The sequence below is a fragment of the Pseudochaenichthys georgianus genome, chromosome 7 (genome assembly GCF_902827115.2).
Source record: "Pseudochaenichthys georgianus chromosome 7, fPseGeo1.2, whole genome shotgun sequence".
Taxonomy (NCBI): Eukaryota; Metazoa; Chordata; class Actinopteri; order Perciformes; family Channichthyidae; genus Pseudochaenichthys; species Pseudochaenichthys georgianus.
In genome coordinates, this window is record NC_047509.1 from 4,865,480 (window position 1) to 4,892,835 (window position 27,356).

Below are 27,356 nucleotides of genomic sequence, written 5' to 3' on the forward strand. Positions count from 1 at the left end.
TGTGTATTTCAATCTAAAAAAATACGTTTTTCTGTTTATATTTTATTAAAGTCGTTTTTTAACACAATATTTATTGACTGTTATAATATGATTGCAATGACTTAGACTGAAATACTTGACTTAAAAAAGGACCATCAAAATAACATACAGCATGTTTTAGGATCATTGTTTGAAAAATTACGAGAGATCGAGACAGACAGACAGACAGGCAGACAGACAGACAGACAGACAGACACTGCCTGGGGATCCTGTTTGCTCAGACGTCGTAGTGTGGCATGTGGATGTCAGGAGGTCAAGGTGTCAAGTTTTATGGCACAAGTCACAAATGTTTAATTATTTGACTGATGCTGATGAAGATTTTTGCAAACTTCCTGAGTCATGCTGAAGGAAGGAATATGTCCGTAAAGGATCTGCATGCAGGACAAAGTTAGTCCTTGATGCACTCTGAGCAAGCAAACAAGCTTCTCCTAGAAATGAAATTTTTCTGGCACGCTTATTCTTTGGCTGATTGTTCTTTGAGCATAATGCCAGACTACAAACTCTGGCTGAAGGTGAAATGTATTTTTAAATGAATGGTTGTTAATCACAGTTTAGACATCTGGAGACATTGATTTCAAAGGAGTTCTCAACAATTTAACGCATACAAAAATATTGAATATTCACAATTTGGCTCCACTGCTGCAGATATTCCCAAAGTGAACATGCTAAATGCAAACACTGAAGGGAATCTCTTTGAGAATGAACATCTCAAGTAAATACGAGAAAGGGGTCGAACCATCTTGGCTGGTTGATCAAAAGACTGAGGTTTCACATGTCGCCGTGAATTATTAAAACAAACTGTTCTGAGATCTGAGATTATTCCAACACGAGGGTGAAGGGCTGCCGTTTGAAGATCTGCCTGCTGACACTGCAGAGAAAAGGGATCGTTAGCTTTTATTTCAAATACTGGTTAGAGCATTTTATACCTTTTGTTCGATAATTAAATTATCTTCATTATCTTATTTCAACGAACGTAATGAGAAAAAAACATGAACCTGGGATATTTGGAGAGGTTTAAGTAAAACACTTTAATCCTTATTTTAAACTTGCATTAATTATACGTTTTTCTCCATGTTGGCCTCGAAACAACCTTCATATTGACACAATACAAATGTATTTTAAAGTGAGCATTCATTAGTCATGTATCTGGCCACCTGATCAGCTCTGTTTTGTTCTCCACGTGCACCCTGGAGAAAATATCGGACTCTTTTTGCAATTTCCGTACAGTCGGTTTATACTTTTTTTTACTGAATAGAATACATATCCCTGCTGCAGCTAGAAAGCACTGACAAGAGCGTTGAGAGTGACTCAAAACAGTAAGGTGCTCGAAAACCAAAACAATGAGTTAAGAGACGCTAAAACACTGTTAACCAAAGAGGAACTGCATTCAGGTGGTAGTTATCATACTCATATACCTTCAAGAAATCTGAAACACAAGCTTTTAATTTCTCCCTAAGAAGACACAGTTTGTAGAGACCATTTACCACAAGGCACGTTCAGGGACACTAACTCAAAGGGCTGCATTTCAGGTGCTGCTGTAAAGTGGAGTTGACTCTGCGAGAGTCAGCAGCTGCTGCTGTTACTCAGACGGCTGAAAGGCCCCGCTGACACCTCAAATACAGTCGGGTTTGTTTTATGTTCTCTCTCTCGGGCAAACACAGGGGGCCACTGGGTTCTCCTCTTCGCCGTTCAGACACCACAAGGTCACAGACAGCTTTTGTACGTGAGCGCCCTGCAGCGTCTCCACCAGACGATGATGTCATGCTGCGGGGGGGGGGGGGGGGGGGGGCTGTCCTGCATAAGTTTCTCTGCTCAGATTTCCTGACTCATTCCAGCAGATATGGCCACCTTGATTTTAATTTGTGTTTTATAGAATTGCATTACAGTTGTTAAAGGGTAATGTTATTGGAATTGTTCTGATTGTGTTTATAAAAAGAAATAGGCTATCAGTCATTCCATCAAGGTTCAAGGTTCTTTATTGTCAAACTAACACAGCTACAGAGTAATTATGTCGTTGAAAATCTTAGGTCACTGGCTTCTCCAACAATGCAACACAATAATACAGATAAGCAGACAATATTAAAGCAATATTAAAGTATATTATATTAAAAGTAATACAGAAGAAAAATAGTTTGAAAAAAAGTAAGATAAAAAAGTGGAATAGTGCAATACGAGTCTATATACAAGTTATTGGAATGATATATTAGATAATAGATACATAATTACTAAGTAGCAGATGCATGTTGTGAAATTGCATCAGCTCTTATACTAAACACTTACTATAGATAATCATGACTTATATCCCTTGAAGAGGCACAATTAAGCTTGTTTGGGTACGCTCTGTCCTGTAGTGTGCTAGATAGGTTTTGGTGCATGTAAATGGTCTGCAAAGACTAAAATCCCAAAGTTTCCTCCTGAGCGAGTTTCTCTCCCATGTAAGGCCTAGACTCAAGGAATGGAATAAACTTCCATAACATTGGCGACGGATATGCAAAGAGGTTGAACCCCACTAAATGGTTTTCTGCGGCACCGCCAGCGGGTCTTATGGTGAAATATCTCACCATCTATTCATTTAATGTGCACAACATATCAAAAGCTACCCTAATAACTTATCTCTTGACCTTTCCTGTGGCACCAATCATGACGTTTGCATTTTGAATTTAAATGAAATCATTTGAGATGGATTGCTTTGAAATGTGTTTGGTGATATTGGATCCTTTAGCTTTTTTATCTACTGCCATGTGTCAAATACTTTTATCCCAAAACATCCTCAGCTGACAGAAAAAGTTACATTTTCTGTCCTTTTTTTAACATTTCCATTTTGACTATGTCAGAGAGTAGCAGTGAGTAAATACACTTTCTGTCAGCACCACTTGACCTTTTCTTTCCTTCATCCTATCGACCTGCAGGAATTTTCCGAAAAGCTTTAATCCCCAGCAGTGACTCCTCCGTCAAACATACTGCACCCTCTCAAACATCTCTCATTATGTGTGCACAGCTCCACCAGATTGATGGATGCCTTTTATATTGCTTTTTAACATTTCTCTCTTCTTTGATGTGCGCTGATAGAAATATATATACTACGTGATAGAACTGACATGCATGTGGCCACTTCTATATATACATTTCTGATCCTAAGTACAAGGCCTCACTTATGATTTAAAAAACAAGCTAGTGACACGTGAATAATGCATGCTCTTAATTCTCATAATATCAAAAGAGATACAGACATATGAACAAATAAGTATTACAGAAGCACTTCATGTTAACGGACATTCGTATTTCTTCTTAAAGCGGTGCATCTCAAAGACAAGATGTGACCTGGAGTTTTGAAGTGAATCTGAGTGTTGTTGACCTTCTGTATGTCAAAGGCCCCCGCTGCCTCTTTGATGGAGCCCTCTGTGCATTGGAGACCCAAAGTCACACAGTCTGACAGGCCGCTGCCGAGCCTGCATGTGGAAGTGTAGTGAAAACCTTTGAAGAGTGGACTTCAGAGAGCTGCATGAAATCACGTGACACACGCAACACTCACAGCCCGTTTCTCATGGAGAGATATCGCAAGTCCTTTCTCCTTGCAGCGGTCTGACCGTACAGCCACCACAGCCCCTGGTAGACCACCTGATACTCCACAGACTAGCATGCAATGACCCTGCAATGTGCAATATACTGTACACACTCTTTGTTTTGATTGGCTGCCACTGTACTTCCCTACCTCAGACTGCTATCATTGTTGTTAACACTGTTGTGTTCAATATACACTTTTTTACGTGTGCTTGCGTCTATGTTTTTTTATAAATGAATCTACTAACTTTATTTTGGCCTGTGTGTCTGTAGCGTCCCATGTGTCCCTGTAACAATAAAGGATTTCTAGTGCTCTTATTTTTTTGTCCAAAACATTTAGTATAGATTACATGTCTTCATCAATTTCAGCTACATCTTCAACTCATCTGTACTGTTTTATTTTTGTTGCTGAGATATCACATCAGTTAAGAAATTGATGAAATGCTTTGAGTCTCACCCTAAAAGAAGAACACAACTTTTGTTTTTCTGACAGATTTACACTTAATTGCTATTCTCCATCCATCCACCAGATGCCCTCTTACTCTCCCACCTGCTCACACTTCCCCTAATCAGCCCTGCAGTATACACAGGCCATTTTCTTTCTCTTCTTGATTGTCAATGTGGCTTTGTGCTTTCCAGCCACCTTAACCCTGACTTCTGGAGCTGCCATCAGATGAAATCCACATTGGCCTCAGCTAGCTAATGAAGCCATGCCATGCAAGAACACTGGGTTCTTTTAAACTAAGGTTAAAGACCTTTCTTTTAAATGCAGCCTATCCTGAGATGCTTTAACTGTGCCTGAATGCACTTTTAGTTGCAGCCAGTAATTTATCGCTTTTATCAAAGGTGGGGTAGGTAATTCACTTCAGAAACACTTGTTGTTATATTCCATGGAATGCTCTTCACATTCCGATAGCAATGAATAAATTAAATGCTTTGACAATAAATACAAACATGTCATCTGTGGAAGCCGTGGCGCTGTAAAAAGCACGACCAATCATCTGAGCCGGCCCGGCTAAAGTAACTGGATGGCCTACCTGCCTGTCAGCCTTCCATCTGGGCACAGACTTAGCTCGTGCCCTCATTGGTCATGTGCGCGTTCGTGTGTGTTGGAGGAGGGGCTCTGTCAGGAAGTCTGAAGAAAGGGGCACATTTTTTTCGGCTGCGTATTTTCAAATTCTAGCGCACTCGAGCTGGTTTCTCCATTCTTACCGACCCTGCCTTTAATTGTCACCCGTTTTGTTTTTGATTGTGTTATTGGTTTGTTTTTAATTATTGTGTGTTGAATGCCTATGTGAAGCACTCTGAATCGCCTATGTGTCTTAAAATGTGCTATACAAATAAACTAACCTTGAACCGTAACCTTGCTAACAAACTCTGTTGGCACACATGATGAAAAACTGCTACACATCACAATGTCAGCTATGTTAGCATCTATGGTTAGCATCTGTTTCGCACAGGCATTGGGCTCAAGGCACTGTTGAAACTTAAATTGAGTTTCTCCACTAAGTGAAATAACATTAACTGAAAACACAAGCATTTGAAAGGTCGTGGTATTTTGTTATAAATACACTACATGTCCAATTTCTCGCGGCATTAAATGATCTTTTCTTTGTTTCTTCCTGAATCAACTTTAGGACCTGACAGCTAAGTGACAACACGACAGCGAAGAATGTGAGTAAACATTTGATAAACCTCTAGATACGGTTATGACTGTGTTTAAATCACACCGTCATATTGCTGAAGCAAACACGGTTGAATATGTAATTTGTGTAAGTGACATTTGAATCCTAACCAACATGGATCAAGATCCTCGTCGACAAACTGTAAACTGGAAAAGTCAGAGATGATATTATTCTGTGCTTTTCATAATTTAATTTATGTTTCCAGTTATACTACACTCTAATGGTAAATGGATTGTATTTATATAGCGCTTTATCCAGTCTTTACGACCACTTAAAGCATGTTTACGTTACACACACACACACACACACACACACACACACACACACACACACACACACACACACACACACACACACACACACACACACACACACACACACACACACACACACACACACACACACACACACACACACACACACACACACACACACACACACACACACACACACACGATGAGCATTGGTTGTTAAGGAAGACAAAAGATAAGGACAATGGCATGACTTAATGATGCAGTGTGTTTCAAAAAAGTGGTAATCATTTAATAATTGAATTAGATTTAATTTGTTCTTTTGTCCTGTAGTTTTCATGTCTTAGTTCAGTTAGAAACAACTATAAATTGTAAGAAAGTGAACAATGCACCTACTATTTTCTCTTAACAGTTGTTTACAGTCTAAAGTGAAGTAGCACGAATAACAACACAACATTGCAGAATTGTATTAATTACACACCATTAGTTCATTGTTGGTCTTAGGGACTGTGGCATGAATGCATGCAGTGCGTTTCCACAAAGGGCCAGTTACATGATGGTAAGAGTTTCATAATTGCATCAGACTCTATGCATCTGTTGCTCTAGTTTTCATGTCATGTCTCCGTTGCCTGTGTGAGCTCTCAGTGTCTCTCTGCCCTCAGCTCAGAGCAGGTGCTGCAGTGTACCTTGGCAGTGTCCTCTGTCTCGTAGGGAACATTACTCATGGCGGGGATCTGTCTTCCTGGAAGCAGCTGGAGATGAGCGCTGACTCTGCAGCCACTCTTCTTCTCCTCTTTGTTTCATATGGCTCGCTCCTTCCCCAAAGCGTGCTTATTGAAACTACACGGCGGAGGTCAGGAGGGAAGCCAACATATTTGCTCCTGTAAAAAAGCCTCAATCTCTCAGTTTAAAAATGTGATAGTCTTAACGTTGATTTAAAAGAAACTGGTAACACTTGTTATAACCTAATCACTAAAACCTATATGTATCATATCGCACTGATATTGCACTGTACCTATTTATAAAATACAATAGGCAATTCAATTGAACAAAGTACATAAAAGTAGCACCAAAGAAGAAAAACTAATATTTGTTTTAAAGGAAGATGTACAGTAATATAATAAGGATACTTATAGGATTATATATATGTATACTTTTTATAATATTATGATTACTTCTACTGTATGTTGAGGGTGCTACAGCTGCATTTCCTTTTGAAATCCTGTATTGTATAATGCAAATAAAATGTAACCCTGAGCAATGTAATATAGCACAAAATAAACTAAATAAAATAAGCCTTTATTGGAAATACTATGAATGATTAAACACCCAAAATGTCCTTTTACAAATCATCATTTAATGTATAGTAAAGTAACATCAACACGTCTTTTATAAAGCATAAAAAAAATCTGACGTGATGTTGAACGTCTGAAAAATAAGACTGCTCTGAAAGGCAATTTCCTGTGGTGGTGAGTTTGTCTCCAGCGGGGAAAAAGAAAGAGACAGTCTGTAGGTTTAGGAAAGAAGAAGAAGAGCCAGGAGTTTTGTTTTTTTGAACGCCGAGTCAAAACTCTCTGCCACACACGACAAACGGGCTTGTTTGCAAAGACTGGTTGAAGAGAGGATTTCTCCGCTCTGTGAAAGGTACACAGATGAAGGTAAGAGACTCAGTTTTCCTATTTTTGGGTTACACTTTTACTTCTGTACACTTTTGCACCGTGATGACAGTTTAGATTTTAGATTTGTTTTGGTTGTGACTGCTTGTAGGTCTTTTTTGTAGGTTTTACTCGTTGTTTTTTATAAGTATCTAAAGGGGTTAGAAAAAATGTCTCTGTTTCCTAAACCATGCTTTTGTGTACACTCTTGGAAATGCAAATCAACCTGGTGTTGGTTTATTCATTTTACACCTGCTGAACTTTAGAATTTTGCAGTTTCCAGTTTTGCTTCATACTGTAGATAGATAGATAGTTAGATATATGGATAGATAGTTAGATATATGGATAGATAGATAGATAGATAGATAGATAGATAGATAGATAGATGGATGGATAGATAGATAGATAGATAGATGGGTAGGTGGATAGATAGATTGATGGATAGATATATAGATAGATAGATAGATGGATGGATAGATAGCTCGCATAGCTCGACTAGCTGGGTCGGTAGGTGCTCGCTCGCTTGCCTGGGATAGCTCTCTCGCTAGCTCGGCTGGATCGCTGGCCTAGGGGCGCTCGCTGGCTCGCTAGCTCGCTTACGCTCGCTGGGCTCTCTCGCTGGAGCTCGCTGAGATAGCTCGCTCTCTTCGCTCGCTGCGCAGCTTCGCATCGCTCGCTGGGTCCGTGGCTGGCTGGCTGGCTCGCTGGCTCGCTCGCTCGCTCGCTCGCTCGCTCGCTGGCTGGGTGGCTCGCTCGCTTGCTGGCTCGCTCTCTCGCTCGCTGGCTGGGTCGGTCGCTGGCTCGCTGGCTCGCTCGCTCGCTCGCTCGCTGGGTCGGTGGCTGGCTGGCTGGCTCGCTGGCTCTCTCGCTCGCTCGCTCGCTGGCTCGGTCGCTGGCTCGCTCGCTCTCTGGGTCGCTCGCTCGCTCGCTCTCTGGGTCGCTCGCTCGCTCGCTCGCTCGCTCGCTCGCTGGCTGGGTCGGTCGCTCTCGCTCGCTGGGTCGCTGGCTCGCTCGCTGGCTGGCTGCCTGGCTGGCTCGCTCGCTGGCTGGCTGGCTCGCTCGCTGGCTGGCTCGCTGGCTCGCTCGCTCGCTGGCTGGCTCGCTGGCTGGCTCGCTCGCTCGCTCGCTGGGTCGCTCGCTCGCTGGCTCGCTCGCTGGCTGGCTGGCTGGGTCGCTCGCTGGGTCGCTGGCTGGCTCGCTGGGTCGGTCGCTCTCGCTCAGCAGGGTAGCTGGCTCGATAGCCTGGATGGATGGGTAGATAGATGGATGGGTATGTAAATGTATTAATATAAGTAGAATGAAAACGATTTACCACTGATACTTACTTTCATTTTGTCACCAACCTTGTCACAGTGTACAATGTTTTAGAAAATAGAAATGTTAAATAACAAATGAAAACACTTCATAAAGATTTATTTTCACATTAACAAAAAGCATGCAAGCAGGGATCTGTAACTTTAACATTCTTGACACAGTTTCTTGTTTTCCCTGGGCGTTGTAATCATTTACTCTGACCTTATACTGACCCCCCATTATATCGCCTGCATTTCTTTATTGACCCCTATGTCCCCAACACTTTGACTCCCCACCTGTTTGAAATGTGTTCATTGCCTGATAATGATATAAACGTGTCTCCTTCTCAGAGTCGTGCCGAGAGGTGGTTCAGCTGTAGCCTCCCCCTCTTCCCTCTCCTCCCCCCTCTCTTCCTCCCCCTCCGCAGGCCTCGGATGGCAGCAGCCTGTGTTCAGCTGCTGTTGGCTGCCTCCCTGTGGCTGACTCCTCTCTCAGAGGCCGCTGCCGTCGCCCCTCTCAACGTGAGCAGAGCTGCAGCTGGGACCCCGTCTGACCTCTGGATGCTCAGTGCAGCTGGGACCCCGTCTGACCTCTGGATGCTCAGTGCAGCTGGGAGCAGACGCAGAAGAGACGTTTCCTCCAGAGAGATCAACGCTCTGCTGGATTACCACAACCGAGTCCGCTCACAGGTGTCCCCCCCCGCAGCTAATATGGAGTTCATGGTGAGGGAACGCTGTGGAGAGGGACCAGTGCTGCAATGTAACTAAATACATTTACTCAAGTACTATAAGTACAGTTTGGAGGCACTTGAGTATTTCTAGTACATGCTACTTTATCATTCTAAATTTGGAACCAAGTTTAGGCCAAACTCAACTCGGGATACCGCATTAATATGCTGTCCCTTAAACAGCAAAGAAAACACGTCTGCCTTTTCATCTTGATATTTCAGATTCTGTCCTAAAATGTAGAACAGAACATTGACATATTATTGTTGATTGGGGAATCAAAGCCTCACGCTTTATAACAAAGCTCTATGTCGGGACCCACATCCCAAAGAAGTCCATTTGGATTTATGATATTGGAGTTTTGAAACACCTTTGGGTCCAAATGGTTTGTAATGTTAATGATACACCATATCTCATATAACAACATACTATATTTATACCTTTTTATTTCGTAACCTTCAAATGTGAAAGCTTTGTTTGTGAGATGGGAAGGTTTTAATGAATGAGAGTGTTCAAGTCAATTGCACCCCGAACCCATCTCAAGTGGAACAATTAAACCACACCTGAGCCCAAACATCTTGAAATGTATTCTGCATCTTAACTAACTTATAAAGCATGTAACACAAAACTATCCTTATTGGCTTATTGTATGGTACAAAACGGTTCAAATACAGCGGCACCAGATAACACCCAGCTAGTAACCTAGCAACCGGGCTTCAGCTAGCGGCAGGCAGAAACTCACGTATATCTTCGAATCTACTTACAAATTAATATGGGTAAGAGTAAGTTCAACCGTATTTGGTTTTATATATTTGATTATTATAATTATTACAATATTTTGGAGCGCACTTCCACAGGCTACTAAACATATATAAATATGATAAATAAATTAGACTAAAATGAATTAGATCCAATATGTTATGGTGCACTGTCACAACCTAGCAAAGCAAAGTAATCGGTTTTTTCGATTATGTTGTTTTCGTAATTGTTCCAGGCCAAAATCGTAATTGCGATTAAAATACGATTAATTGCACAGCCCTAACACACACACAAGCACACAGAGACACACATACACACTTTTTGGCACAGTTAGTTATGTACTGTTATGCTGTTATGTTCAGTCATTGTTCTTATGTTGAACATGAATACATTTACTTTGTAAGTAATGTAGGTTTCAGTCTTATTACAACTCTATAGAACAGAGTTAATTATGTTGTTTTCTTACAGTAGAGAGTGGAATGAATGACCCCTGTATCTCTCATTTCCTCTCTCTTCATGTCTCCACAGCTCTGGGACGAGGGACTCGCTAAGTCCGCTGACTCCTGGGCCTCACAATGCGTTTGGGATCACGGTCCGACACAAGCCATGAGATACATGGGCCAAAACCTGTCCATCACTACAGGAAGGTATGAAGAATCAGCTCTTGATTTCATGCACTAATTCGCTCTTAAAATACTATGACTACAGGTTTAAAATATCTAAAAATGCATGGAGCTATTTGCATATGTGAATGACTGAATGTGTGTTGTTTTTAGGTACCGGTCCATCACTGATCTGGTCCGGTCCTGGTACGAGGAGAGGCATCACTTCTCCTACCCGAACAGATGCAGCGGAGCAGTTTGCTCTCACTACACCCAGGTAGATGTCTCTTTTGCACAGAGGAAACGTTGTAAATGGATTGTATTCATCCAAAGAGGACTCCATGAAACGTGTCTAAAGTCATGGTTTTTCTATGGGATACTGTAACCATGCAACTGCATATTCATTACATAAACCTTCTTTCCTACATTTATATTACTATTACTTATATTACCATTTTATAATTACAAGTTATACAATGAATAAAGCAGCCAACAAGCTGCACCCTCAGCCTAAATATTATATTTGGAGATATTTGTGGGGCGGGGGGGATTGTAGAAAATAGTCATTATCCTGGAAAGGGCCATATTTTGTCATATAAAGGGGACCTATCATGCAAAATGCACTTTTTGATGTCTTTTATACATAACCATGTGTCCCCGGTGTGTCGGGGAACTCACGCAGCGTCAGAAAATAAAACCCTCTTTCTTTTCCTCCGAACTCAAATCTCTAAAAACGGGGAACAACGGAGCTGATCCAGATTTGCGTCCGATATGACGTAATATCTGAAATGTGGACCCACGGGCCAATCAGAAAGTTGCTATCAGAAACAATGCCCGACTGTTTTGGACGTAATATGGTCGGTGTTTACATTAGCATGGCTAACACTCAGAGCTAACCTGTACTGGAGAGCATGTGTGTGAAGAAGCAGGAAGTAGAAAGGAACTCACCTTGTGGTCTAACCGGCAAGAGAGAAAGCCTTTGAGCTCCAGACTGTTTCAGAGAGAATCCTTGATAATCCATGATGTGGCGTTTCATCACGGCAGTATTTAGTTTAGACAGTAGCTGCCGGGTCCCGCATGAGATCAGCCCCCTCCTATTTTTAAAGCTTCATACCCAAATCAGCACTTTAGAAACAGGAAGTGAAATAGAGGGATATGAGGCATGGCTAGAATGGGTGATCTGTTTGGTATTTTGAGCAAAACACTTCATAGACATGTTTTTAATATATTTGTATATATCTGAGACCCTGCATGATAGGTCCACTTTAAGATTTCAGATTCAGCCCCCTTAACCCCATCCTAATAATTGACAGTCCCTTACTAAAGATGATATATGAAACATATCAACCCAGATTACTTTTTAAATGTGGAGATGTGCATGGTTTCCTTTTATGGATAAACTATAAGCATCAAAAAGTGTTTTTCTTTTCTCTCAGATGGTTTGGGCGAGCACCAAGAAAGTGGGATGTGCCGTCAGGAAGTGCTCCAACATGAAGGTGTTTGGAAACACGTGGAAGGAGGCGACGCTGCTGGTCTGCAACTACTCCATGAAGTAAGTCAAGTTTAATAAATACAATTTTAACAGCACAAAACCGGTCTACACAATTCCTTATCTTTGAATTTATCATTGGCTTCAAGGAGAAAACAACTCATTCCACACTGTTGCGCTGGAAATAATTAAGGCTTAGAGTACATAAGAGTTAAAGTATGCATTAGTGACTCACTTACAGATACATTATTGGTTTTATGGGTTTTATTGACAACAACAAGAATATACAATAGTTACAGTATCGTCCATTAGTAATTGTCACAAACCAACATGTTGAGGGGAAACTCACACATTCAAAACGTCTTATAGCTAAAATGGGGACATTGCAGAAGCTATGGAAGGTGAAAGTGAAACTGTGAGGAAATGTTGAATGTGGTTAATCTACTTGGAGAACTGTAAACATGACTCTGCTTTGTTTGTGGATGTGCTTTTATTGTGTTTTTGTTGAATTTGCAAATGTCATTATATTCTTGGTATGTACTTTAAACTGATTTCGAGTATCTATATATCTGTTAGCATTATTTTGTAATCTGCTATATGTCTAATGTTGGGGAATGTTCGGTTGTGTCTGTGCAATGTGATATATCAAAAAAAAAAAAAAAAATGACCTTGTTTTTTTCAGGGGCAACTGGGTGGGGGAGGTCCCCTATACGAGGGGCAAGCCTTGCTCTGTCTGTCCGTCCAGCTACGGCGGCTCCTGCTGGAGGAACCAGTGCTCCCCAAAAACAACACCCAGAAGACATACAAGACTTTAACACACTGTTCTTAATGTGTTTAAATGGAAGAAAACAAAGTCATAATCCATGTTCAGTCAAGTTTGACGATGTCTGCATACAATGATGCAGCTCTTACCACTACGTTCAAAGTAAATCTGTATTAATGATATTTTAAAATACATTTCTACATTTTCAGCGCTGTTGATCACTAACAAAATAACCTTTCATAAGTTTCCCATTTTTATATTTTTTATAGACATCCACAGCGATTGTTTGCACTGTTTTTGATGAATTTGTGTGACGTTTTATATGCATTACCCCCCCCCCCCCAAAATAAGCACTTTTGTTGTACATATTATATTTACTATGATCTTCTAACCTGATGGTATATTTTTTTTTGTTTAGTGTGAAAATCTGTCCAGTCATTCCTGCAGTGAATGTGTTTAATTCACAGTTTGCCTGATGGCTGAGTAGTAATTAAGTTATAAATAAATTATGATGCTGTGCTGTGTATATATATATATATATATATATATATATATATATATATATATATATATATATAAATAAATAAATGCTCCTGCAGGAAATGTTCTGTCCTGCATTTCACCTCATTACATCTCTCTCCATTCAACCCTCGGAGACTCCCTGAGCCACAAAAGAGACTAATGCAACTTTTATGGTCTAAAATATGAGGGATCAGCTGTGCTTCCAACCAACACACGCACGCACGCACGCACACACACACGAACGTATACAATATTGGATATGGGAACAATTTTCGCCAAGCAAACAAAGTTCCTCACAGACAAAAGTGTAATGACTTTGAGGATTTAATAGCCATTTATCTGGCAGGTCTTTGTTCTAAAATGGAGAGTGGCTGCTGACTCTTCATTTCTGTAATATTATAGTTGTTAACTGCAACCGTTTTTAAAAAAAAAACTCTATGACTTTCAATCTTCAGGATGTCATCACCAGTAAATTGAGTCCACAGAAAGTAAAAAAAATAGTTTTGAAATAGTTTAATACAATTATTTGCTGTCTTGGCTTAAGATGTCAAGATGATGCTACAGGAGACAGTTAGCTTAGCTTAGCATGAAGACTGGAAACCCAGGGAAACTGATAGCCTGTCTCTGTCACTTTTGTGCTTTGTTTTCTCTTGAGGATGGCATCACCAGTTCAGCCCCGAGCCTGTTTTTCAGGTCTCAGGCTCGAAAATGACATTCCCAGAACAAATGACCATACCTTCCGTTCTAAAAGGGTTAAATTAATAAAGAAATTCTCAAAGCAATATTACACCTGTGAGTTGGATGCAGAAGTGTCAGAATCAATATAGATGTTTTTATTTTAAAGTAAATTCAGATTGAATACAGTAAAACAATTTAAATTATAGTGTCTGTCCAAAAAAAAGAAATAATTACTTATAGTGAAAACCACCCTTGAATGATGGGATGGTAGACTAAAAGCTGTAGGAATCCAAACTACAACATATAATAAGTACCCTGTATCAAGATTGATGCAAAACAAGTGAAATTTGACCTTTCTAGAGAGATTTAGCAACAAAAAAAACACTTCTGTGGTCATTTGGGTGGATTTGACCTATCTCTGGCTCCCCTTGGTCGATTTTGCTGATTGACATCTCTTTCTAACCGTCAGAGCCAATGGAATCGAGGGGAACTCCCACATACTCCTTATTTGGTAATGTGTGTGTGTGTGTGTGTGTGTGTGTGTGTGTGTGTGTGTGTGTGTGTGTGTGTGTGTGTGTGTGTGTGTGTGTGTGTGTGTGTGTGTGTGTGTGTGTGTGTGTGTGTGTGTGTGTGTGTGTGTGTGTGTGTGTGTGTGTGTGTGTGTGTGTGTGTGTGTGTGTGTGTGTGTGTGTGTGTGTGTGTGTGTCTGCCGCATAGCCAAGACCGGAAGCTGCGATAACTCTGGTGGCTACGATTAGCAGCTAACTTTTACTCTCCGATCTTTACATAAAAATGGGGCTATGGATCATAAATAAAAAAAAAAAAGTATTAGTAAAAGTATTACCCAGAAACATTATCAACCTATGGATTAACCTATTCAGCTGTGTTTTTTCTCGTTTTAATGCCATTGAACACGTCTTTTGATCAGATTGACAGCTACGGTGAGACGATCTCCCGTAAAAGCTCCATAAAGGTACGTGTTGTGATGTCTGTGTTTGCTTCCCCTGTCAAGAGTTCGGATCACTCAGTGATGATATATATACCCAAATAATCTGTGGAACCTCAGCTTTAATCGGATATCTTGTATGTGCAGCTACGATAAGTAATAAGGGTATCTTTATCTTGAGTTCTGTGCCAAAGTGCGTTTGCATTTTTCGCTCAGGGGTCATTTAGATGCTTCTTATGAGACTTGTGTTTTGTTTTGGTAAAAATGGTTTGTCTCGTCAGTTAGCTGAGATTATTCCCGTTAATCTGGTATAACACATTAATAGGTTCTTAAATATTAAGATGCCCCGAGACACAGTGTCGTGAAAAAAAAGAGAAGTACCCGCAGACGGGGACCTTGGGGCTTAACAGGTTTGACTCCACAGACAATTAAAGATATAGTTTAAAAAGAAAATAGTTTGACACAATAATTCACATTTGTGTCTACTAGCTAAGAAATAATCCAGCACATTTTATCTATGGTTTTTGTGGAGATTACACAAATAAATTGCATAGTAATAAGTACGTTTCAGAGGTTTTTATTTGAACTAGCCTAGCTGTTTCTCCAGGTAGCCTTTAAAGTATTTACCATAAGCTAAGCTAACTGGCTGCAGGCTGTAGTGACATTGATCCTCTTACTTAACAACAGTAGCCTACTAGCAAGAGAACAAAAAGTGCATGTGTTCACAAAATGTGCTCAAGCAACTATAAATCACATAAAAACACCAGTATTGTTAAAGTAGGTGATAAATCCAGAATCTGACGTATCGATTGGATGTAAATCATGTTAATCATCATCATTATTTCAACCCAGTCTCACGGCATTTCGTGTTATAGTCACACAATTAATCTATTGATTCGTGTTCACCAACATGATTTCTCCATTGTTTTCCTGTCACACAGAACGATTTTAAAAGCAATGTAAATAACAAATTAGAAGGAAAGAAGATTGAAAAAATACAGATTTCAGTATTCTGAGGCTCTGAGCCCCATTTATTTTCCTCGCGGACAGCAAAAAAAGTCAGACATTATACAATTTAAAATAAAAACAATAATCGTGGCTTGATATTGAGTAAGAACATGTTTTTATGAACACCACAGCTTCCGGTATTCCAAGACCCGAACGGATAAAGACGTGCTGCAGGCACGAAACATAATACCAATAGAAATACATTGCTTTTAAAGTCGTTCTGTGTGACACGAAAAAAATGGGAAAATCATGTTGGTGAACACGAATCAATAGATTAAATTAATTTCGTGACTATTACACGAAATGCCGTGAGACTGGGTTGACTATATATGAAAATTACCTAAGAAAACGAGTCAATCTTCCTGTGAAATTGGTCAAATGAATCAGATGGAGCTGCATGATGCCACATTAGATTGTATGCAGTTAAGCATGTGGGAAATCTCCATTCAGGACAGGAAGTAACGCACAGAGTGTTTTTTAATTAGATTTCAGTGGGTTTCCTGACATCCATTTCCATTTAGGCCCAATTTAATATTTGTCCTTCAGTAAAAACCAAACTGGTGAGATTACTCATCAGTTTGCTCGCTGCCACCCTCAGTACATGCTCCACTCCTCTCAGTCTTTTATTTGACTCCCCACCCTCCAGCTCTCCCTCTCCTTTCTGTATAAACTCAGTTTCTTACTCAGCGCTCTTAGTCACTAATCTGTATTTGGAGAAACTGCTATTTGGTGATGAGAAAGAGGGAAAAGCATAATAACTTAATGTCTATTTGAGTTTCTATCATCATGTTGCCTTAGTTACAGCTGCTATATAGATTGGTGTCCATACGAGCTAGTTACTGTTTAACCTCCCCACCCACATTTGCCCAGATTAGGAAAATCAATAAGATAACAGCGGCAACACCGGCCTTACCTTGCACCAACAACACCCTTCTCACACTACAGCAACCTGCGCCAAACTTCCACCTTTTACACCTTACTGCGAGGGAGGGAAAAGTGGATTTAAAACACATGTTTGAGAGGAAGCAGAGGACGACATGGTCAATGTAAACACACAAGTCGCTTCAAGTATGGAACCTCCATTTGGTGAGTACACACTTTTTGTTTTTATCAAGCAGTAAGAGAAAAGAGGTGTAGTGTGGAACAGCTGCTTGGTTTTTTCTTGCTTTTTCGCCGGCTTGTGCAGCATCTGTTTGGCTCCAGAGCTCTGCTGGATCACAACAGAATCAGAAGAGGGGAAATAATTATCATCGCCATTTGTGTCTGCCTTTTTCACACGGCTGTAATCCAGGAGGTGTGTCAGAGATATGGAGGTTGTTAAAAGAGGCCATGGGAGCCGAGCCTGATGGTGATGATGAAGGCTTTGAGCTGTCGGAGCAGTGAGGGAGTTTACAGGATGATTTGAAAGTATTTGAGCTTGATGTTGTTGAATACAAGAGGGAGTTTTGAGAAGCTGCATATTGGAAAAGGCAGATAAAATAGCTAAGATATTGTCTTTGTAACTGAAAAGCCTGAAATATGAAACTCTGATAACGCTAGCTTGGTTGGGCTCCAGGATACAATCCCCATCATGTGCACAGTACTGCCTCTCACACCTCATACAGCAGTTGATGGAGGTTTTGTCTTTATTCCATTCATTGAATGATTTGCATGTCACAGTGGGACCAGAAGATGCAAATATTACAAAGCTCGGGCAAAATGAGAAGTATAATCATACAAGAACTGGCTTGTACACATTCAACATAACGCATCGGTGAAATGGTTTACAATCAACATAAGAATATCAAGACATGACCCACCACACTAAGATCTGATGATTTACGAAACATTGCCCACTAATAACATTTAACAGTTATGAAACACATAATGAGGCCAACAGATTATCATACACAATGTTCAGAGGACATCAGAAACAGAAACACTTTAATCATCCCAGGGTGGAATTGGTTTTCGGGGCAGTTGTTCCATTTTTAAATTAATGAAATAAAATAAATTATACAAACATAACAGAAAATGTGTAATACAAGATAAAATAAGATGTAAACATAAACAATTTAAGTAATATAGCCAATAAAGGTCAAATAAAATAAAAGTAATACAATGTATATTAAAGGTCCCATGTCATGGCCATTTCCACTGATCATAATTCCATTGTTGAGGTATACTAGAATAGATTTACATTGTTCAATTTTCCAAACTCACATTGGTTTCGCATACAGCATCTCTGTAAAGTATGTGTGTTCACTCTCTCCACTAAACGGCTCGTTGCAGCTCCAGCCCCCCCCCCCTCCCTCCCTGTGAGCCCAGTGTGCTCCGATTGGTCGGGACGTTGTGAATCGCGCTGAGCTCCGTGGAGGTGTGATTTCCTTGTTTAGCGAAACACAGCCAAACTCACCCTGAGCACACACAAAGTCACAGCCGAAGTAAAAACAATAAGTGTGGCTTGATATTGAGTAAGAAAAAGGTTGATAGACGCTGTGAGAATGGGTCTGCGGAGAGAATTTCGCCGCGATCCCAACTGTCTGTTATCAGCCTGCAGCCAGGGAGGAGAAATCAGCAGAGCTGCCTGCACTGAGTGTGTGAGGAAGTCCGTGGATTGGTAAATTTGGACCAATCAGCGGGGGCTTAACGTAACGGCTCCGCGGACGTAACGTAACGGCTCCACGGATTGGTCCATTTCGTTCCGGGGACGACATGACATCAAGATGTACCCGGAAGAATCAAATGGACAGTGACGTATCTCCAACGAGGCGTTTTGGGGAGGTATTTTCTGTTTTAGAGTTTACTCGCTACAGGGTGTACTTTGAGGGTTTTGACTCTGCAGACCGTTTACATGCATACAAACCTTCATAACACACAAGGGGACGGGCAATAACCGGAAAAGCATGACATGTCACCTTTAAAATGTTTTAGGTTGATATTAGTATGTAGTGTCTCTACATGTCTTCATGCTTTAATGTTCAAAAAGCTCTTTCTTGTTCTCATACTGCCTGTGCTGCAGCACCTCTGTTCACCCTCTGTCTGAAACCAGAGCCCAGTCTGCTCTGATTGGTTAGCTGGCCGGGTCTGTTGTGATTGGTCAACTACTTAAAGATGTCCCGCCCCTTAGCCAATCACGTACAATGTGTTGGAGCGCTAGCAAAACAAAGTGTTACATAGTGATGTCACTGTATTCCAGAAGTAAACTAAATAGTCCAATGGAGGCGTTTCAGGCACCCTAACCCTAAATACTAACATTGATACGTGTTGTCTTAATCACCTTTATCCTTTAGATTTGATGCAATAGAACGCAATCAGCTGACAATTTATGTGTATTGTATGTTTATTGTAAGCTCTGAGCGGACGGCAAAAAAAGTCCGACATTATACGATTTAAAATCAAATCAATAATCGTGGCTTGATATTGAGTAATAACATGTTTTTATGGACCACACAGCTTCCGGTCTTCTCAGACCCGACCGTATCCATTTGCGTCTCATATGCACGCAAAACTCGGACTCAGAACTCAATGAGAATAGTTGGCGTATGATAGGCACGCAAAATCGGACTTTAGCGTATCTATTACACGCATTTTCCAATGTGTAAAGTCGTGTCGTTTGTACGCAGACTGAAGAAAGTGGGTTTTATCATACTGTGGGATCCTGTTTTTTAAAATAATGACTATAGCATTGGTCACCTCTTTGCCTTCTTCATCCCTGAGCAGAGCACTGTCTCACCTGCTTTGCATTGTTTTTGAGTAAAGTAGCAACTTTGTTTTTTATCCATATTCTCAACAAATCTTCCAAAACCAAGACGTTTATGTTCCAAATGCATTCTTTGGCAGCTGCCTACACTAAGCCTCTTTTTGGCCTGGATTGGTTTATAAAGTGCTTCTTTGTCCAAACAAACTGCAAGTCACTGTTCAGTTTGCTGCAAAACGGTGCTGACATTAAGACTCTCGCAGGCGATACGTATTCAGCACTTTCTTTAGATTATAAGTGCCACTTTAAATATGATAATGAAGGCCAGGAGTTATTTCCTGTCCCAAAACAGTCTCTTTTTAAATAATGTGCAGAGAAAAGCTTTTAAACGTTCCTATTAGCGATGCAACTAACCTCGTGCAGCACACATTACTTGTGTCAGACATATGGGATTAATGGCCCAACGGTCGCAGCCTGGACAAACTCCCGAGCTGCGCTGTTGGCAGAATCACTTTGTGAATGTAAACATAACAGCAGCCGTTCAACAGATCCTCAGCAGAAATCTGTTTGCCTTCAGAGCCGAATGACCCGACGGAGGCCCCTGATACACACCGTCTGAGTTAACACGTCTAATAAAAACCTCTGCCTGTCAAGACAGCAAGGCTTTTCATGCTCTCATTTTGTTATAATGTTGGTCATATACAGTATGATGTTGCTGTTACGTTTGTATTCAATGTTTTGAACTGAAAGTAGCGAAAGAGATATATGAAGATATTTGACTTCATTCGCAAAAGCATCATCATTTGACTCTCGTACTATCAGCTAAAAGTATAGGCAGCAACATGTCAGTCAGTGATATATATATTACTGACGCATTCATAGGTTAGCAAATTCTTTCCATTTGAGATTTTAACGTTGGAGCAGGTAGTTTATAAACTGCTGGCACGTCCATTTATTTATTTTCTATTGGTTTGGAGCTTTTGATCGTACCACAAGATCATCTCCAGCAGACGATGTTGCCCAGTTGTTATGAAAATTGAAAAATCTTACTTTTCGCTGTACACTTAAATGCAATGGCAGTACCAAAAGGACTTGTTATGCATATAGCGGCCATTTCAAAATCAAATATTTTAAATGACTGTTATGATAAATGCATAATTGTATCTATCAGCTGGTAAAGGTTGAGCTCATTTTAAATACTTTATATATATATAATTGAAATGTATCTTGCTAGTCAATCTGGGCCAACTGGACCTTTGGGGAATTATAGGCTAAAAGACAAATGTGCTAAAACAAAGCGTAGAAGTATTACATTTCATTTACGATCTACTTTATTGTCCCCGTGAGGACATTTGTTCTGGACTCCGTCCTGCAGTTCCGCATACATATACAAACATAGTGGACATTAAGAGACATACACATATCATCAGTCATACACCGTTTGAACAAACACAATACACAGACGCACATACTGACAATGGCGCCCTATTGCACTACCTCATGGCCGACATTTAAAAAGTACATTTCATTACATTTGACTAAATCTCATTTCATGTGAATGTTAAGAAGCTTAATGGACATAGGTAGGAATGAGTGCTTATCGCGGTTCAGCCTGCTCTTGGGAACCCTGCATCTTCTACCAGAAGGTAGGAGCTGGAATTCTGGGTGGAGTCTGTGGGTGGGATCAGACACCATTTTGTTTGCCTGTCTGATAATGGACTGCTCGTATGTGTTTTGGAGAGATGGGTGTTTTTTAACCCCCATAATTTTCATAGCAGTCTGAACCAGGCGAGCAATCTGTGACTTTGACTGCACTGTCAGGTAACCATACCAGGCAGTAACACCATACCTAATGATGCTCTCCAACACTGCATGATAGAACAGTAACATGAACCTCTGGTGGACTCCGAAAGCCCAGAGTCGACGCAGAAAGTACAACCGCTGTTGAAGTCTAGAGCACAGACCTTGAACATGCACCTTCCAGCTGAGTGTATTATCCAGATGGACACCAAGGTACTTATAGGAGCTGACCTGAGTTATGGGTTCATTGTCGATAACCACCGGGCTAAGGTCACCCACTGCCTTTGGGTCCCACACCATCTCCTCAGTCTTCTTCACATTCAGCACTAGATGGCTAGAATCACACCACTGCACAAACCTCTCTATTTCAGACAGAGCGATAAGCCGATGAACTGTTGCCTTTGTGCATTAAGCCAAGGATGGCTGTATCATCTGAGTATTTGATGATATAATTCTCCGGGTGGATTCTCGTACAGTCGTTTGTGTACAGTGTGAAGAGGACCGGGGAGCTCACACAACCCTGGGGGGCTCCTGTACTCATGGTCCGGGGCTCTGAGAGGGCATTGTTGACCCTGACATGCTGAGTGCGATTGGTTAAAAACGAGAAATACCATTTCAAGATAAAAGGATTTATACTGATCTTTATCAGTTTTTGAAGCAAGATGTGAGTCTGCTGCAGTTTGTTAAAAGCCCAGCTGAAATCCACAAACAGTAGGCGTACATATGCCTTCGGGTCGCAGGTGTTTAGTGACCAGGTGTGTGATGCAATTTAGTGCAGGGGGGTCAAACCCAATTTCATCGCGGGCTACATCAGCATTATGGCTGCACTCAAAGGGCCGGTTGTAACTTTCAGAATATATAAAAAAAGACACATAAATATTGAATATATATAAAACAATGTGTTATATTACATAGTTGCCTCTGCATTGGATTATTATCGGATAGGGTAATAACTTCATAATTAACTACGTCTGAAAGCAGAGGTCTAGGGCAAATAATTGCAAGTCTCTTCAGTGAGAATGTCACAATATGATTTTAAAAGAAAAGCCACATTCTGGAAAAACAAAACAAAAAAAGTAACATTTTGAAAACAAAATCTATTTATGAGAAAAAAGGCATATTTTGACAAAAGTCAAATTTGAGATGCATTGTGGGACATGTAGTTTATGGGCAACGTGCTTCTGTAAAGTAGCATGTAAACATATTATATTCTTTGCAAGCTCTTGTGGGGCCACAGAAAATGAAGTCGCGGGCCGGATTTGGCCCCCGGGCCTTGAGTTTGACATCCCTGATTTAGAGCATCTGTGCCACGCCCTTGCTTGTAGGCAAACTGAAAAGGGTCTAAATGTACATCAACCTCCATCTTTAGCAGCGGCACCATGATCCTCTCAAAAACATTTCATGACAATGGATGTCAATGCCACAGGCCTAAAATCATTTTTTACCTTTGGACAAGGTTTTTTGGGGACAGGTTTTATTATTGATTGTGTCCAGAGGGTGGGGATGGTGTGAAGATCAACAGATCTTTGAAATATGGGACACCATGCTGATGTCAGTTCTTCTGCAAATGTCTTGAGGAGGAATGCAGAGATGCCATCTGGCCCTGTGGCCTTCTTGGTACAGGTGTGTTTAAAAAGTGATCGGACCTTTAAAGGGTCAATCACCACCCTTTCATCCTGGTCAGTAGCTGAGATTGTCTCTAAGATGTCTGGACATTCAGAGGAGAAGTCCTGGGTTTCAAATCTCATGAAAAAGTCATTCAGTTAATTTGCTTTTTGCAGGTCATCAGAGGTACAGAGAGTTTTTAGCTGGAGTCATATTTGTGATTGCCTTCATAGTGTCCCAAAGTTCCTTGGAGTTCATTGTAGAAAAGTTCTGTTCAATAATGACTCCTTCTAGCTTCTCTGAGCATGTGGTTGAGCTCCTTTTGCACACATTTCAGTTGCGTTTTATCCCGGTTTTTAAAAGCTATATTTTTATGATTGATGCAGTCCTTAACCTCTTTAGTTATGTATGGTTCGTTGTTGGGGTACACAGTCATTTCTTTCTGAGGTATCACATTGTCAACACAGAATTGTATATAGTCAGTTACCGTCTCAGTAGCAGTATCCACGTCCATCTCATGAAAGATACTCCACTCAGTAGAGAGAACATATCCTTTAAGAGACTCTATGCTGTCACTGGTCCAAACCTTTGCAGTCTTGGTCTGTGGTTTACTTCGCTTGAGAACCGTTTTGTAGGTAGGTATTAGATGAACAGTGTTATGGTCCGAGTTCGAAAGTGGGGGTTTGGCTCTACTCACATATGCGTTGTTCACATTTCTGTAACATTTGTCTATAATTGTATCTTCCCGGGTCTCACATGTAACGTATTGTTGAAAACCGGGTAGTGACAGTTCAAGTTTGCAATGATTAAAGTCCCCTAGAATAAAAACCGGAGCGTCAGGAGTGTGTAGTAGCCAGGCCCGGTTCCAGAACAAAATGACTCAGGGTGCATCTGAGATTAGAGAGGGTGCAGTGGTAAAGTGCTATTTTTATAAGTGAAGAGTGGACCTAACCTCCTCTAGGGGGGTCCGGGGGCATGCTCCCCCGGGAAGATTTTTTTTTTTTTTTAAATATTGAAGTTAAAAGCATCAATCTGGTGCACTTTGAGAGCAAAATGAAGAGATCTATGGATACATCTCAACACCCATATGAAACAGAACTGTAAACAGATTTTCTTTTTCTTTATGGATATTTTACAAATCACTCCCCTTTTAAACTTTATTCTTGTTTTACTGTCATATAGTATTTCATTTATAGTGAGTGAGTAACTCAGATGAGTACCAGGAGACAGCGGTTGGTACTCTGGTACAGTTGTGGTGAAAGCATCTGACGTACTTGAACCGAAATGTCTGCATGCATAGCAGAAGATGGCATCTTTTTTACAGGAATATTCCAGCCAATCTCCGTTTTGAAACCGTGAGCTACAAAATGAGCACCTTACCCCACTGTACAGGCGAGTTGGGTACTTTTTTAAATATACCTGGGCAGGCTCTGTTTTGCAGAGGTCCTCTGGCACTTGCGGGCCGCCGAGGGGTGGCGGTGTTTGGGGCAAAGAAGACAGCTGCGGCTGCTCCGCCTCCGTGGGCGAGGCGGGCAAAGCCGGCGAGTCGGGCGTTAGTGTCCACCACAGTGGCCGCGGGTAATGCAGTGTTACTGCTGGCGATAAGGGCTGGTTGTTTTAACCATTTTCTGATGTCCATCATTGACTATATTCTTCTTATTATTATTACTACAATTATTATTATTATTGTTATTATATATGTAATATTTTTCACTTTAGATATATATTTTTTTCACTTTTAATTTTTTTTCCTTTCACTTTTCATTTTTCAAATGAGGGTGCATAACGCCTCAACTGAGGGTGCAATGCACCCTTATGCACCCCCGTAGAACCGGGCCTGGTAGTAGCTGCTGGTGAACACAGTCAGTGATTTGAGCTGCTGCACTTGCTGCGTTCCCGCTGGGTGGAATATAAACAGTGCAGAGAATTCTCTAGGCAGGTACAGGGGTTTTAGGCTCAAGCACATAAATTCAATGTCGGGGCTGCAGATAGTCTTACGCAAAGTGTGTTGTCTGCACCACTTTTAATTACAATAAGCAATACAACTGAGCAACAAGAAACCTTCTGGTAACTTTGCTTAAAAAACAGCCAAACTATTTCAAGATCAAAGAGTCCTATTGAAAATTCCTCAGCTAACAAAGTGAAATTGAATATGAACTTTATTAAAAAATATGATCTAGCTGTACCTCAGAGGCAGAAATCGCCATTAGCATTTTGTTAGGAGCATAGGTATTACACACTGTTCACTTGACACCATTAATCCGGGTGTTCAAGTCTCCAATCAAATCTCATTGTGACAGGCATTAGGGGGATTACCCCCGGCGCGTTGGGCCCTTACAGCCGGCCCCGGCCCAACAGCAGCACTATCCAGGAACAGCCTCTTCTCCTCCAGCCGGCCTCAGCCTGGCCGGGCCCCAGAGAGCCGCCGAGGCTCAGGGGCCTCCTGTCCGCTGGCCGGCCCACTGTCAGGCCTTCAGAGGGATGTACGGCCAGGATGGGACGCTGCACTTCACAGACACAGGTACAAGTGACGGAAACACCGAGAGAGAAGGCTGGGAGATTCAGGAACCGGTGTGTGTCGATTATTCTAGAAGCGAGGGTGAGGGTCTTAAAGCCGATGGAAGTAAAGCTGCTGCACGCTGAAGTACAATAGTGTTGTGTGTGTTTCCTTGTTCAAAAATGCTGCTGGAATCTTTAAAAGAAGTGAGTTGCAGGAGCGGAAAGCTCTAGATGTTGACTGTTCACAAGAGATGCTTCATTGAGGAAAATGATTAATTAATCTGTTAGCCTACAATTTCGTTAAAATCCCAATTATTGGATTCTATGCATGCAGTATTTAGGATGGTAAATCAGTAATTCAGCATTCAGCTCAAAACACGTCAGCCTGGTTTACTGCCGTGAGTTGGATGTGTTGTGCCGTGTGTCCACATGAGGGCAGTATAAGCAGTGATTTAATTTGTACTGGCAGTGGTGAAAGGTTACCGAGTCCACTCAAGACTCGAGGTTTAATTTGAGCTACTTAGTGAAAAAGAACAATTACATTAACCGCACATAATTATAATTTCAACCAGTTTCCAGTAATCAGAGGATTTCCATTTCTTGCTACTTCATACTTTTACTGCTTCACTTAACATGTCAGCTGGAAATGTTCCAGGACATATATCTTAAAGCTGCAGTTTCATTTGTATTCACATGCAAAACTTATAAATAATGTTGCAATGTCATGGATTCAAGTACCCAGCTGTTTATAATCGTTAAAAGTAGCTTCACCTTGACCTTTTATTGTTAATTTAACATTACTTTGAAGATAACAATACAAATATATAATATTATAATCCTGCACAATGCTTAATATCTTTGGGGGGGATTTAGTGTTAATTCATTTGGCTGACATTTTGTGCTTTTATTTACCATTTTAACTTGTGTGAAGTATTCAATTACGCTGTGGAGTTGCGTGTTTCTTCCATAAAATAGAGAAATATTTGATTGCCCGTTGACAGGCCAAACCGTCCAAACTAAAATCTGGGTGACTGAAGCCGGACAAACAATGATTATGTGTCTGCCTTCTTGAATGGAGTTGAATTGAACGTATTTTGATAGGAAACAATGCAAGTTAGCATAGTTTAGCATAGTTTGAAGCCAGAAAAGGAAACTGATAAGCTGCACGGAGTTTACAGCTATCGTGTTCACCTCTTGTCTTTAGTTTGTTTTCTACGTGTGTAATGTTGTCACAATTAATCAGATTTCAATTTAAGACGCAGCCCTCTTTGATTAAGCTCGTGCTCTGACTCCCCTAATACAGTGCCTTGTTATTGAAGCTGTGGAGGTTAGATGCGTATCGATCGTCTGCAGCTTGAAGGGCCTCAGAGAGAACCGGAGAGATAAGAGCTGCTGACGGAGGGGATCGGGCCGGCAGTCAAAACGAATTCTCAGCAAAACACAGTTAATGATTACAGCGCCTTATCACCCGCTGTGATTGATTTACGTCTTGCATGAGTTTTTGTGTTTATTGATGCAATTGTTTACTTATTTGGTGGAACGGAGGCTACTTGAGTTTGTCAGTCTGACTGGATGTGAAACAACATCAAGCATGTTTTTGTAGATTATAGATTTGTATCTCTCTGCAAAATACTTGAGGATGTTTCCTCAGCTTAAAACACTACTGTGTGGAAATATGTAAACTGTGCATGAGGACTACAAAGCTGTGGTTGTCTTTCAACGTTGTGTAAAGCCTTTCATTTCATTCCATAAGTTTAATTTTTTTTTTCCATATGTTTTAGAATCAAAGTCACAATT

At 40.9% G+C, this 27,356-nt stretch overlaps 2 protein-coding genes and 1 long non-coding RNA gene across 3 annotated transcripts in view; 2 read left to right on the forward strand and 1 right to left on the reverse strand.

The window, feature by feature from the left end:
* Positions 1-27,356, reverse strand: part of ada (adenosine deaminase) — a 333,413-nt gene that overhangs the window by 232,948 nt on the left and 73,109 nt on the right. The gene's annotated exons all lie outside the window — the stretch shown is intronic.
* LOC117449431 (uncharacterized) lies at positions 4,216-6,799 on the forward strand. Its single transcript, XR_004552487.1, has 3 exons — positions 4,216-4,346; positions 5,238-5,274; positions 6,199-6,799. It is a non-coding gene; the product is annotated as an uncharacterized lncRNA (long non-coding RNA).
* On the forward strand, positions 7,189-13,324 carry r3hdml (R3H domain containing-like). Its single transcript, XM_034087460.1, has 6 exons — positions 7,189-7,194; positions 8,835-9,206; positions 10,497-10,615; positions 10,745-10,847; positions 12,007-12,122; positions 12,742-13,324. The coding sequence occupies exons 1-6, from the start codon at positions 7,189-7,191 to the stop codon at positions 12,872-12,874; spliced, it is 849 nt and encodes a 282-aa protein (XP_033943351.1). The 3' UTR covers positions 12,875-13,324.

Bases quoted from the DNA above. Each gene is read 5' to 3' on its own strand.
- r3hdml (XM_034087460.1), top strand. The intron at 9,207-10,496 runs GTGAGGGAACGC...ATGTCTCCACAG, and splicing joins CAGCTAATATGGAGTTCATG to CTCTGGGACGAGGGACTCGC. The intron at 10,616-10,744 runs GTATGAAGAATC...TGTTGTTTTTAG, and splicing joins CTGTCCATCACTACAGGAAG to GTACCGGTCCATCACTGATC.